This window comes from Amphiprion ocellaris, chromosome 12, assembly GCF_022539595.1.
Source record: "Amphiprion ocellaris isolate individual 3 ecotype Okinawa chromosome 12, ASM2253959v1, whole genome shotgun sequence".
Lineage (NCBI taxonomy): Eukaryota > Metazoa > Chordata > Actinopteri > Pomacentridae > Amphiprion > Amphiprion ocellaris.
In genome coordinates, this window is record NC_072777.1 from 7,861,219 (window position 1) to 7,874,866 (window position 13,648).

General features: G+C 39.2%; 1 protein-coding gene across 16 annotated transcripts in view; it reads left to right on the forward strand.

Moving 5' to 3' along the window:
- The window catches only part of adgrg6 (adhesion G protein-coupled receptor G6), a 116,571-nt gene that overhangs the window by 6,661 nt on the left and 96,262 nt on the right, over nucleotides 1-13,648 (forward strand). For all 16 annotated transcript variants that reach the window (XM_055015936.1, XM_055015930.1, XM_055015934.1 and 13 more), the window contains exon 2: nucleotides 9,250-9,341. In XM_055015936.1, coding sequence (XP_054871911.1) covers nucleotides 9,250-9,341 — 92 coding nt within the window. The remainder of the gene's footprint in view (nucleotides 1-9,249; nucleotides 9,342-13,648) is intronic.

Below are 13,648 nucleotides of genomic sequence, written 5' to 3' on the forward strand. Positions count from 1 at the left end.
ACGCATCAGAATAAATATGGATGAAAAGTGAAAATCATGAATATCTTCAGATAAGATCAGCAGGAGAAAAGAAAGGGCTCCATAGAGCAAACAGTTGTCACTTTGTTCTGAGACATCTTGCAAAGAAGGAGCTGAAACTAATCATTATTTTTAGACTCAAAAACCTGAACCAAAATGATCTCTAACCATGTTCAAGTTGCTGAAGCTGTCTGTAAATGCATTAGGTGCGTGCAAACAGATCTTCTTACATTTTTGGTAACTTCTACCCGATTTTAAAACCAGCCAACCCTGTAGTAAGAAGTCTGTGTAGATTCTCAATCATTCACGACATGCTACTTTTAAGATCTTCATGGAACTTGAACTCTGTTTTTCTGGTTCTTGAAGATGTTCCTCGTCTCACAGAAGAAGATTCTTCAGTTCTAACAATTACTAGATGGACAGATCTTTAACAGAGATGAAAAAAACAGGCAATGCTCGCTATGCAGACATCGCTGTCAAAACGTAAAAAGTAAAGAAAATAGGAGTTCAAAGTCACAATTATGGAAGATCATTATCTTTTGTCTCTAAACACTAGATAGACTGAATAAAGCTTTGCTTGTATTGATTCATTTTGATTGAAATCATTCAGTCTTCTTTGTTGGTACCACTTTACTCATTCTTAATAACACATTTTTAAGAACTGACCTAGTTGTGGTGTGGAAGGAATGGTAGTCTTTCTACTTCGGGGTGTGTCAGAAAAAGTTTGCTGTGAACCATTACATCACTCTACTTTTTCTCCATTTAAAGGTGAATTTCTCTGTTGTTGTGGTGTGAAGCCCTCAGTGTGAGTGTGTGATCCAGGACTTCTGGGACACAAAATGTCTGACTCGAGGCGGAGGGTTTGCAGGCTGCCGTCCAGCCCTGCAGACACATGAATCGCCGTCTTTATGTGGTCGTGTCCGAGGCCTTGTTCGCTGACCTCGCTCCGCTTGTCATTCACTCCCATTTCCATACTGGAGATGGAGGCGGGAGGAGGGGAAACAAGGAAACAAGACGCATGACTTGACAAAGAGGGGAGTTTTCTTTAATGTCACGAGCTGCATGAATTTGCAGCGCTGGACACGACAACGCTGAACGCCGAAATTAAAATCGAGCTCTGTTCTCTCTGGTTTAAATATTTATGATGCACACGCTGTGTTTCTGAGTATTAGAAGGGTTGAGTTCACTTCAAATGAAGAGAGAATGGAAAACTTTTAATTAAAAGTGCAGTGAGACTCAAACTTCTCTCCTTTTTAACTTTCCCCACCTAGCACTATTTTCATTTCACTCCAGCATGTGTTTAATAATTCATTGGTTTGATCTGCAAAGACAGAGTAAATGTGCAGCTGCCATGTAAAGTTATTCAGACACGTAGAGAGACCACCTGCTGGTCTTGAAACGAAGAGATGACTTTCTTTCTGTTGAGCACTGAGGAGACTTTGATTTGTGAGTGAAGGTCACTATCTTCTACTCCAGCGGCCACTTTGGCCTGTCAACACTCATAATGAAGCTGTACAAATCTAGAAAGAAATGAATTCAAAAGCACATAATATTTCCTTAACGGACACCACTGAGCACCTAATTATGGGTCATTGTGTTCGTTTGCAGAGATCTTAGAAACCAAATTCTTCCAACAGCAGGACAATGAACCCGAAAATCCAGCCAGACTCATGAAAAACTCTCCTTAGAACTCAAGGCAGATGCAAACCCTGTCCATGACAGTCACAAACTTTGTGGCCTCCTATTTAGTGCCTGTTGTGTTATTTCAATCTTAGCTAAATAGCCAACTTTATAAGCACATTGAAGAAGCCTGATTCTTTCATCAGCCATTCAAAATATTGCCATTTCAGTTTCAGATGACAAAATCAAAGATATTGTTCTCATATGTGAAGCTGGAAGCAGCAACTGTTGACTTAAATTATTGATTTTGAACTCTACCACCTTTTTTTTTGTCGCAGATCAGTGAACAGAGCATTAACCTGCCAGTGATGACCACAGTCTAAACCACCAACTATACTCTTGTCTCTGACATTAATGAAATACATTTTTTGTTTGCTTTCTCAGCCCTTAAGGCACATTTTTCTGTAATTTATAGTTTGGTATTAGTCGATACTGTAACTCTGAGAATGTGAAGAAGGAGCTGGTTTAATGTTCTCGCTCTGACGGCTCAGTTATTGCTGCCAGTCTTTTTTTATGGCTTTGACATCACACAGCTGTCACTTCTCTACATTTTACAGTCTGTTGACAGCAGCGACAGCTAAACATGTTAAAGTCAACTCATTCAAAGTCACAATGGGCCAACTAAAATACCAAATGCAGCACTTAGTTTCAATTTGCTGTGGGTCAGACAAATCAGTGCTGAAGCAGAGGACATTGTACATGGATAAAGTCATTTCCTGCTTTGAAACAGCTCTATTTTCATCTTGTCTAGATGATGTGACCTCTGCCCCTTTGACCTTCTAACTGCTGGTGTGTTATAATCAGGCTAAATCGTGTAGTTGAAGCCACTTTTGCTGTTGCACTCACCAAATGGCTAAAATGTGAATATGAAGCGCCCCTGGGCTTAATGGGCAAAGAATGTGCAAAGTGTCCCAACTGACATTGAATGGCCTGGCTTATTTGACATTTCTGGGTTATGCAGGGTTGCAAAACATTCAGATTCCCTCACAGAGCAAATCTGAGGCACAAATATGCACATTTATGACATAATAATGAATAAAACAAAGTACTTGCTCCGAGATTTAGCCTTTGAGCTTCATAGTGAAATCCTGCCATAAACTGACTGTAGTTGAAGTGAGACTGTAAGAAGGATGATAATGTGATTTGGCTTCCTTGAATTGGTTCAGATCTTTGTTGCAATATTTTTGACCAACTGAAGCTGAGAAAGGGAGCTTAGATAAGACACAATTTGGTGAAAGCATGACTGTACAAGTATCTTGAGGTCAGACTCAAATAGCACTGCCAGATTTTTATCTACAGTAAATGACAAAAAATGGTCTGGGTGAAGCTGGGAGGACCCAACAATGTAATCTCTGATTTATTACAGTTGAGCTGCTAGAAATTGTTGAACATCCGGCATTTAAGACAATTAATCAGAGTGACTGGACTGCTGCTGTCATTCCATGTCATGGGTCAGTACAGCTGGATGTCATCAGCAAAACAAGACTCTACAGAGTCTGTTTATGTGCTAGCAGCTCACTGAAGCTGAACCTGGGCACTGTGGTGCTTTGTGCTAAAGGACAATGTAATAATGATGGTGATGTTTAGTGTTTAGTGGTAGCTTATTCCATTGAGCATTCAGCCCTGAGTATAATCTCACTGAGAGCTGGATAAGCTGAACTTTTGACCTGGTGATGGCACTTGATGACAACAGAAAAGATCCCCAATATTAGTGGAGTTCATCCTTAGTCGAGCATGAATGTCATAGCCAAATTTTATGACAAAACCCTCAAGTAGATGTTGAGAAATGTCATTCAAAAAATCATGTCATCTTGTCGTGATTTTACTGCGGTCAAGAGGTGAACTGACATTTTCAGCCCCCAGAGCCGCAGTGCCAAAAAAAGGCACTAATACAAATATGCTTGGATTCAAAAGGATGAACTAAGGTCATCTTGAAAACACACTGCATTTTCTACACTTTAACATCAGTTTGCAGTGATGATATAACATGACCTCATAGGATGAGCGCAATTCTGACAATCTGAATAACCTCCCAGCGAGAATATTTGCGTATCTCAACATACACGAAATTATTAGAATAATAACAGCCGCTGGAAGGCATGTCGTGTCTTGTGTTGGTTCTAGTCTCCACAGATTGGATCTCTTTCGTCCAAACTCACGGGAGTTTCAGAGGGTGGGTCGGCTTTTAGCCTTTGGCCTGGTTTCCACTGCAGTGTTACATGAGGTCACCACATACTAATAGCCTGCTTTGGCCTGGACTCACCTGGCCAACCAAGGTCACTGAGGTCTGACTTTTTAGAAGTGCTAATAATTGCTAACATCTGGCTGTAATGTATGACTGGGTCTTTGAATTGGACTCGTTTTTCTTCTAAAGAGTTTGTCTGGACGTCATCTTGGGTGACTTCCAGCAGGTTGTCTTGACGCTGACTGCATTTATACTGTATGAGGAGTAAATAAGCTTTGTTGTCAGCCTGTTCCCCTTTAATGTTAACATTAACACCATACTGTGTGTTTTTAGTAAATAAACAACCAGAATCAATGAGAAATGTGCTGAAACTCTTTAAAGTTCAGTGAAATTCTCATTATGTCTGCAGTGCAGTTGGTTTAATTCTCTAAATCTCTGTAACTCCTGTTAGTGTGTGAGGCTCAAGTCCTCAGATAAAAGGAGGATAACAGACACCAAACTGCTGATGTTCAGTGGGTTTAACTAAGCTAAGATTAGCAGCACTAACTAAAAATGACCAGCACAAAACAACGTGACTGACACCTGGCTAATCCATTATTTTAGTGAAAGGCAGGAAAAAGTTTTTTCAGCACCAGAACTGGGTTGGTCGATTTATTTACAGTAATTTTTAAGCAAAACTGCCAACGAAATGATGGGTCTGCTAGAATTTGCTGCTTTTCCTTGTCTCATACCAAAGTAAAACAAATACTTTAGGCATTTTAGTCAAACACTTACTACGATTCATTGTACCTTGTGCTCCAGGAAACTGTGATAAACATTATTTGGTGTTCTGAGGTTTGGGAGACCAAATGATGACTCAGTTGATTGAAAAAGAAAAAAAAATAGCTGCAGCTCCTACCTTTTTTTCTGATATAATTTGCTGGATACGTCGTGTGCTCTCCATTTTTACCAACGTTTGAAATGAGAGAAAAGCATTTCCTAGAAAATGGGAAGAGTACAATGAACCATCACTAACTGAAGAGATAATTATTTACATTGTGCTGAGCAGACAGACTGAAAAAGGAACAATTAGTCAAAGGGTGAATAAAAGGAATAATCTTTCCAAAGTAATTTTGCTATGTCTCAAACCCGTCACATCATTTTTCACATTAAAGATCATACTGAGTCTCGCACACTGACACAGCAGATCCATCATACAGACTTCCAGTTGCTTTGCCTCAAGTTAAACAGCGACTGTTGATTCCTTCAGTCACTTCAACTAACATCAAGGTTTCGGAAATGCAAAAATGTCTTTCCCTCTCTGATGTGAGCTGCGGCTAATTCCAGCAAACTGTCAGGTCAGATTGTGCTGTTGTTCAATAGAAAAATATTTTCTCAATGCATCCCTGTGCAAAATATTTATATGGGAGGAACAGTTTGAGGTTGCTGTAGAGCCACAAGGTCCATAGAGGGAGGAGGTCGGGGTGGATGGACGACACTATGGAGCTCATCAGTTTCTTCATGTACCAGAGGGACAGTTGACTCTGGCTGCTTGTCCTGTTAATATTATTGGCTGCCTTTTAAGTTCGTCCACTGTAGTTTGGTTGATAATTTGACAACTTTAGTGCCTTGTTTTGTTTTGCACGTTGGTCCATCCAGCAATCTTTGGAGATCAGGTTGCCTGATGACATCTGACATTGTACTTCTGGATTTATCCTAGCCTATATATAGCTCATGTGATTACACCAAATCTCTCTGTACAGCAGCTAAGCTTTCTCTACTTCAGCACCTGTTTTGCTAGGTTCCCTGCTAAATTTAGCCTTACCATTTACTTATTATGCTACTTCAGATCTGCAGCTGCAACTACAGACATTGTTTGACCGTCCGATTAATTGCTTTATCAAAATCCAATTTATTTCTTGAAGATTAAAAGAAGTTTTTTAAATCAAATCAATATAAATAAATCTATAATACCAATTATATATAATAATTAATATATATACACTAATGTTCATACATTTAGAAATTTCACTCAGAAATGTCCTTATTTTTGAAAGAAAAGCATTTTTTGGTCAATGAAGATAACATTAAATTAATCAGAAGTACAGTCTAGACATTGTTAATATGCTAAATGACTATTCTAGCTGGAAACAGCTGATTTTTAATGGAATATCTATATAGGGATACAGAGGAACATTTCCAGCAACCATCACTCCTGTGTTCTAATGCTACATGTTAGCTAATGGTGTTGAAAAGCAAATTGATGATGAGAAAACTCTTGTGCAGTTATGTTAGTACATGAATAAAAGTGTGAGTTTCCATGAAAAACATGAAATTGTCTGGGAGACCCCAAACTTTGAACGGTCGTGTATATAATGTAAACTACAAATGCATTTTGGCTTTACTTACTGTTACACACAGCTTTCAATACCAGACGTACAGCACCTAATAATGTATTAAAAGTTCAAAGTCCACATAGTGCAGGATATTTAAAGTGGGAAGTTTATACAATAAATACATTCACTTTAAAACATTGCAAATGTGAATAAAAAGACAACACTGTTGAAATAAGCTAATAAGCTCAACGATAAAGCAATGAAACGGTGCGGAATTTAAAATGAAATGAACAAAAGTAAAGGTACAATTAGAAAACAATAGAAAGCAGAATATTGCACATGCTGAGGTGCATATATTTGTACAGACAAATGCATCATGACAGTTAATCTAAGCTTCTTATTTTGGCTACATCATACATATGAAGAAGACTTTTTTATTTCCTACAAAAAATAATTCACATTCCAACACAAAAAACAAGTTAAATGAATGCACTTCTTAACTTTGTTAGGTATCTTACAGCTTTTTGTGGTAGGATGATAATGGCACATTTGGCTTTATGTCAGCTTAGTGCCCTGCACTGCTGTGAGCTGAAAGATGGGCACAACCAAACACTCAAAATGCTCACATCAGGGTGGACACACAGGCAGGAAGAATAACACTTGGACCTCACGGCTGTCTAACGGTGCTCACCTTCTCCTTCTGATGAGATGAGCTGCGACTCCACCTCAGGCTGTGGATCACTGGGTGGTTAACTCTGATAAACTATAGATGACAGCCTTCCTCCACCTTTAGTTTTAATCTCTGGCGAGCAGATAAAAGTGTCCCAACCTCACCTCCGTCAAGAAGGTAAGAGATGAACCCAGGTGAGAGACGGCTGACAGCAAGTGTCGCACTCAGGTGTCAGTCTTTTCACAGTATGTGTGTGTGATAGCTGAGTGGAATCCAAACAGAGCTGATGTGTGAGTGAAATATGAAGTTATTGGTCCTCCAGGGAAGCTGGACTTTAATGGAAATGTTAAGGTATGAGATATTGATTCTCGTTATTTACAACTGCAACAAATTGCTATTTTCATCAGTGAACAATAGGTTGAGGATTCTCCTAGTTTAGAAAATGCCACACTACATGAAAGACGTCAGTCATATTTCAGAATTGTTCCCTTAGCATTTGAAAAGACAAAAGCAGGTTACAGGAAGAAATGAAATGTTTTTTAATAAACATAACTATAGTCTTTCTCTGACATCTACCAAACTGTGTAACCTGAAAATATGCAAAAAAAAAAAAAACCCAACAAGAATCTTTAAAACTTTTTGAATGTGATTGAGTGTTTTGCAGAATCAACCAGTAGCTAGAGAAAGAAGACTGTATAACATGAACTCTTTGACTGTTTCCAGCTTCCTATTAACAATCAGTGATCAGGGATACTTGAATATTTGTCTCAGGAAAAATCATTCTAAATAAAATGATATTTTGATCTCAGCACCTGATAAAAACATCTATCACAAATGACTGTACTGACTCTGCATTGGTCTGTGAGCAGGTGAGCAACAGGCAGGAAGGTGGGATTTATATTTCTGTCGACTGAACCCTTCTGCTTTGACTTTTAAGTTCCTCTCCAATCATTGATGAAACCCTTGAAAACTCACCTCTGTGTACTAAAGTTACATATTTAGAAGTTTTTCCATGCTACTAATCCCTTCCTGCCTTTAAAGCATAGTTGTGACTCTACACCGCTGCTTCCTTCAGAATGTGCGGATCTACGAAGTCCACGCCTCCGTCTCTCTCCACTCACCTCTTTTCATTTGCTGCAGCTCGAGCACGCCAGCTCACCTGCTCAAACCACGTTACACTGCTCTATACAAGTCATAATATTGGACTAATTCATGCATATGTGTTTGAGCCAGAAACAGGTTCTGAAGTCCCACCGTGCAAGCTGAGGAGATTGGTTCCTGAGGTTGTAATTACAGCAAACAGGTCTATTTGCTATCCCGTTCCTTGCCGAGCCATGCTAATGCTAAAATGGATGTTTGTTTCCACTGAGATGAAATTTTAATTAGTTTTACTTTCCTTGGTTGAAGCATGAAAACCTTCCCTGAGAAAAACTTGTCTCATTAGCAACTGAAGTGTTTGTTAGCTTGTGATCATTATAATCACTTGATGGAACGCTTTGATTGGCTCCCCAGAGGCAGATTCTCTGAGGTGAACACACTCAGACACCAACACACATCATGAAAGCGTAGGTGGTACCCAGAGGGATCCCGATTCACTCATTCTGTCTGGGACATAACACACACACACACACACACACACACACACACACACACACACACACACACACACACATCTGTGGCAGTGGATACAAGAATTAATCTGGATCTTTTAGCATCAGGAAAAAAAATATACAGAACATATACCCTTTGCGCCCCACAAGTCGTGTCGTTTCCCACAGTGTAAGCTGATCTGTTCCAGCCCCACAGTGTTTGGAATACTATCCCCATCTTACAAGCATGATATCCTGATTTTCCTAATGAGAATGCTGAATGGATGGCTGGTTTTATTCTGTTGGGAATCGAGAAAGAAAGACCTAACTGGCTCTACAGGCATCAAATAAAAACTGGCAGCATTGCACCATGTTTTTCCTAGTGATTATGAAAATGTTAATGTGTATCTGCAGCAAAATCCAAACCTGATGACTTTTTTCATCCAAATATCTTTGGGTAAAAATTGATCCATTAGCAAAGTAGTGCTAAAATGGTTCATGGCGCAACAACTACATGATAAATGCATCAGTTTCCAACCCACAGAAATAAACTTTTTGAGCATTAACCTACAGACATTGATGTTGACGGTTCAAAGCAGTGTCTTCTGTATGATCATGTGTATTAAGAAATCGGTGCGTGTCCAGCTAATGCATTTTAACACTGATTGCGAGCATAAAACAAGCACAATGTTCTGGATGTAAATAGGTAGCTGGAACAAGAGATCTTATGAGGATCTATTTCTGGACATTGTTCTGTGTTTTCTAACTGATTTTCTTCCACTGCTTTGTCAGGGAGTCCTGCACAGGTGGAGGTGGAGGTGGAAGGTGGAGGCTCCGTCAGGTCGTCCCGGTCGTTCTGCTGTGGATGACTCTGCACAGACATGGTAAGACCCTGGCTCCGACTCCATGCTGTTTAGTCTAACAGAGCTGCACTGGAAAAGGTCTAGCCTGATAGATTTTATCTTTATTTACCCACTTAATGTGACAGGACAAATGAAGGCCGTGTTGCTCTCACAGCTGTCAAACTGACAAAGAAGAGTCGATTTTCCAGACAGGCGTGGAGGCTTGTTTCACCTCAACTGGAGCTTTAATTGAAATTTCATCGCACGTTGACAAATGCTTCTACTGTTTTTACACCAATTTGGCTGAAATGAAGCTTTAAATGAGACTATACAGTTAAGATTTAGGATTTGCCAACATTTCATGCTGCCAAAAATCTAATTGTCAATCTTAAAAGAAACCAAAAAAAAGTTGCTCCTTGTATTTTTCCTCTGACTTTTAAAAACATAGAACTGATTGCAGATTGATCACAGCGGAGTAACTGTATGTGTTGCGGTGTGGACAGAGAACTTTATGTGCTTTTGTCTTATATTTGTGAGAGCCAGACCTCGTAAGTGGGATGTTTTATGCAGTTCTTTTTGTATTTCTTCTGTCTTTTTCATATGTTTTTAGGCATTTTCAGTCTGTATTACAGGCAGTGATAGATGAAGATGCACCAAAGGCCCTTTATCAGATTAAAACCAGGGACACTGAGGTTCATGGTTTGTGTTTCTGGTCCTATGTGATGTTTCTTTCTCACTGTGGGCTCATTTTTCACTCCCATATAAAGTCCTGCACCTCGATGGGAACATCTCAACCATGGCTAGAAGTAGAGAGAACTCAATGACGTCTTCTGTAGAATGTCAGTCTTAAAAATCACATACAAATCATACAAAAAGAAGAAAAAAGTTTCATTTCTTTGATTATTTAAAATGAAATTTCAGGAAAAAGAACTGGAGTCAGCATGTACAGTCGGTTTCCAAGTGTTACCAATACAAAACAAATGGTAGCTCAATGCAATAGATATTTTACTCTGTACATTTTAATTGGTTCAGTACTTTTGTCCTTTCTGGTCCAAGTAAAGACATCCTGTAGTTCACTCCAGTAGAAAAGTTTCTGAATTTTTGCCACGTCACTGTTAGTTGGAGGTGAGTCACCAATGGCTTCACAGTTGCGTCAGACTGCAGATTTTTTATTTTAGTTTTTTTTTCAAAATCAGATGTAGTTTTGGCAATTTTTAAAATGACACAAGTAGAATAAAGTGATGTCGTTAATTTGTCTGAAGGAAGTGAAGTTGTTTTTACAGTTCCTGGCTCTGATAAATGGTGTAACCCCTGGTGGTTCTGAGGATTAATATGTGTTGTGAGTGGTTTGTTGTGATACATGAGAAATCTGGTGAAATGTGCTTTGCTGAGACAAACGACGTTCACATGCATCATTTATTACCGTTTTGCAGGCAGCACTACAAATGACACCGCAGAAATCAGTTTGTGTTAATATTTCCTCGACAACAAACAGCTGTGGGAGCAACTCGGCAAAAACTTTTTTTAAAAAATGGCGACATGATGAAATCATCTGCAGCCTTTACTTAGATGCTGAAAACCGACTCCTGATGACCATGTGTCATGATTTCAAGTGTGAAGTGAACTGCACATTACCTGTAGGTCTGATTATGTGGCATTTTTTTAAGCATCTGATTGGAAATGAATCTGAATAAGTATTTTTCTTTGGTAAATGGCAACAAAATGCATTACAAGTCCATGACGATACTACAACTGTTCTAAATGACACAGAATACCCCATTAAATGTAATTTTTGGAAGTTTATGTGATGATTCAAACTTGGAATTATTCTGCACCATTAAGCAAAGTGCTCTATTTAATTTAATTTCACAGTATAAGATAGTTTTTCATCACATTTCAGGAAGAACAGTGGATAGTTTGAAATCATATGAACACAGTGCTGCATTTTAGTGTGAAATGTTGTTGCTGTTTCAAGTGTTTTTGCTTTCCTTCATGTCATTCATGTTTTCCATGCTGTTTGCCTGCTGTTGGGAAAAAATGTTGCATCTTTGACTTTAGTAGAAGTTAAAGGGAGTTTTGCACTGAACCGTCCTCATGACAAATCAATGGGCGACCTGAAGACGATCTGTTTAACAGCCGTCTGTGCATATTTCTACCGACATGGGAAAACCAGTATTTCTCACAGATGCAGCGTTTTCACCTGACAGCAGCGATTTATATGATTTACATCTTTCATTTGTGTCTCCTCTTCTTCCCATGTTTCCATCTTCCATACGCTTGTTTCCTCTTCACTTCATCCCACTTTGTTGTTTTCTCATATTTTCCATCCCTGCGCTTGAGCACGCCTCGCTCTCTTCATGCCTCCATTAACAAAACCGCTTGTCATGTTGCAAAAAAGTTCCGACTTTTTCATGAAATCTGCAGTCGGATATCTTTTCCATCTGGTTTATTCTTTAATCCCTGTTGAGAGCTTTTGCAGCATCGATACATGTGCAGCTCATCACAGGAATCACGCTTTTGAAGCTTCGATTCATTCATTCCAAATATTGTCAGAAATCCATCCTTCCACATCCACATGCAGCTGTGTTGCCTTCAGTCTGCAGCTGTGTTTTCACCAACACATTTATTAATGGCTCAGACATTTTATTTTTCTGGTTCAAGGCGAAGTCTGTCCATCAGTGATGCGTTTGATGTCACATTCCTGGGTTGAGTTTCTGGTTTGATTGGGAATCAAGGAAAAGACTGATAAAATCTCAAGGTTCACATATTACATATCACCACGTTCAGTAATTTGGTCATTTGTTGTTTGATTGTTCCTCTGTGGTTTGTTGTTTTGGATGTTTTTGACTGCTTGGAAATTTCGGAAAATGAAGCCACATGAAAGTTTTTTGGTCTGTGGGACGCTTGAACCAACCTTTTGTTTCATGAATTATTTGTTTGATGGATCATTAATTCCATCAACTTGTTCAATCATCCATTTCAGAGAATATTTGTTTTTTGATTATGTATTTTTTTTGGTTGATTGTTAATTTAATTGGTATATTGACATTTGATCAATCATCCCTTGGTTGCTCAGTTTATTTGTGCCTTTCTGGTTGACCAAATGTTCATTTAGTTATTTGTTTGTTTTAATTTTATTTGTCCAAATGGTCTATTTCATTGAATGTTTGTCTGTTTGCATGGTCAGTCGTTTATTTGTTCGATTGCTGGATCAATTGCTGATTGTACCCTCAGTTTAAGACAGGACACTAATCACCATCTGTGTGTTTCTGACCATGTCGAGGTGAAACAGGGTGCTGCCCAGAAACAGCTGATATCACATTGGTGTCTCGCCCATGTACTGTATGTAAAGGTGGATGAATCCTCTGTGACGTCCCTGAAGAGCAGCTTTGTCATTGAAGTTGTCACTATCTTGGCGGTGCCTGTTGGCCGTGAACTCTGGGCAAAAAATACTAAAGACATGGAGAAGCCTCAGCTTGAGTGCAGCCATGCAAACCTCTTGGGCCATTTACTGTCCTGTGAAGGCATCTACATGTCACTCAATGTAGCTATGACCTTAATTATACATAACGGTAAGTGTAAATACAATTTAAATGAGTGAGGTATATAAAAATTTCTCCCACCATGTAGTTTTCACAAATGGGAAACTCAGCTATAGAGACCAAAACCGTTTCCTGTACCAGGCTGTAAACATGCTTATTTCTGCTGTAAAGTTGGACATTTTAACATGGGGGTCTATGGAGATTAAGCCACTTTTAGAGTCAGCCTCTAGTGGCAATTCAAGGAACTGCACTCTTTGGTATCGCCAAGCTGGCTTCATTCTTCAGCACTGAATGTTGCTGCTTGGTTACATCTCATCTACACCTGGGTAAAGTTAGTGCTGCTGTCCAAGCATGTCAGAAGCAGTCAGTTCTGGTGTGATCCTCACAAAAAGCGTGTCAGGAATCACACAACTTCATACGTGTCCACTCAAGACTGCACAGTAACTCACAGGTTTTGCTCTTGTACATTGTGCAGGATTGCATTAGTAGGAATGTGTTTATGTTGATGTGCTGCTGGATTCATTTGTGCAGCACTGGGCAGTATTAACTCACCTGTATGTATGTAATCATGTAAACTCATTGCTATTCATATCATTTGCAAGTGTTTTTCAGAGACGGGTAAAAATAACAGTAAAGAATGATTGTCTCTGAGAGTCATGACGGCGCCTGAACATGACACAGTCTGAACCTGTGTGCACTGGTTCTCATTTGAAAGTTAAGAGTGCAGAAAGCTGATGGAGATTCATAACAGCAAGTCTGTAGCAAATACAGCATGACCACACACACACACACACACACACACAGTAA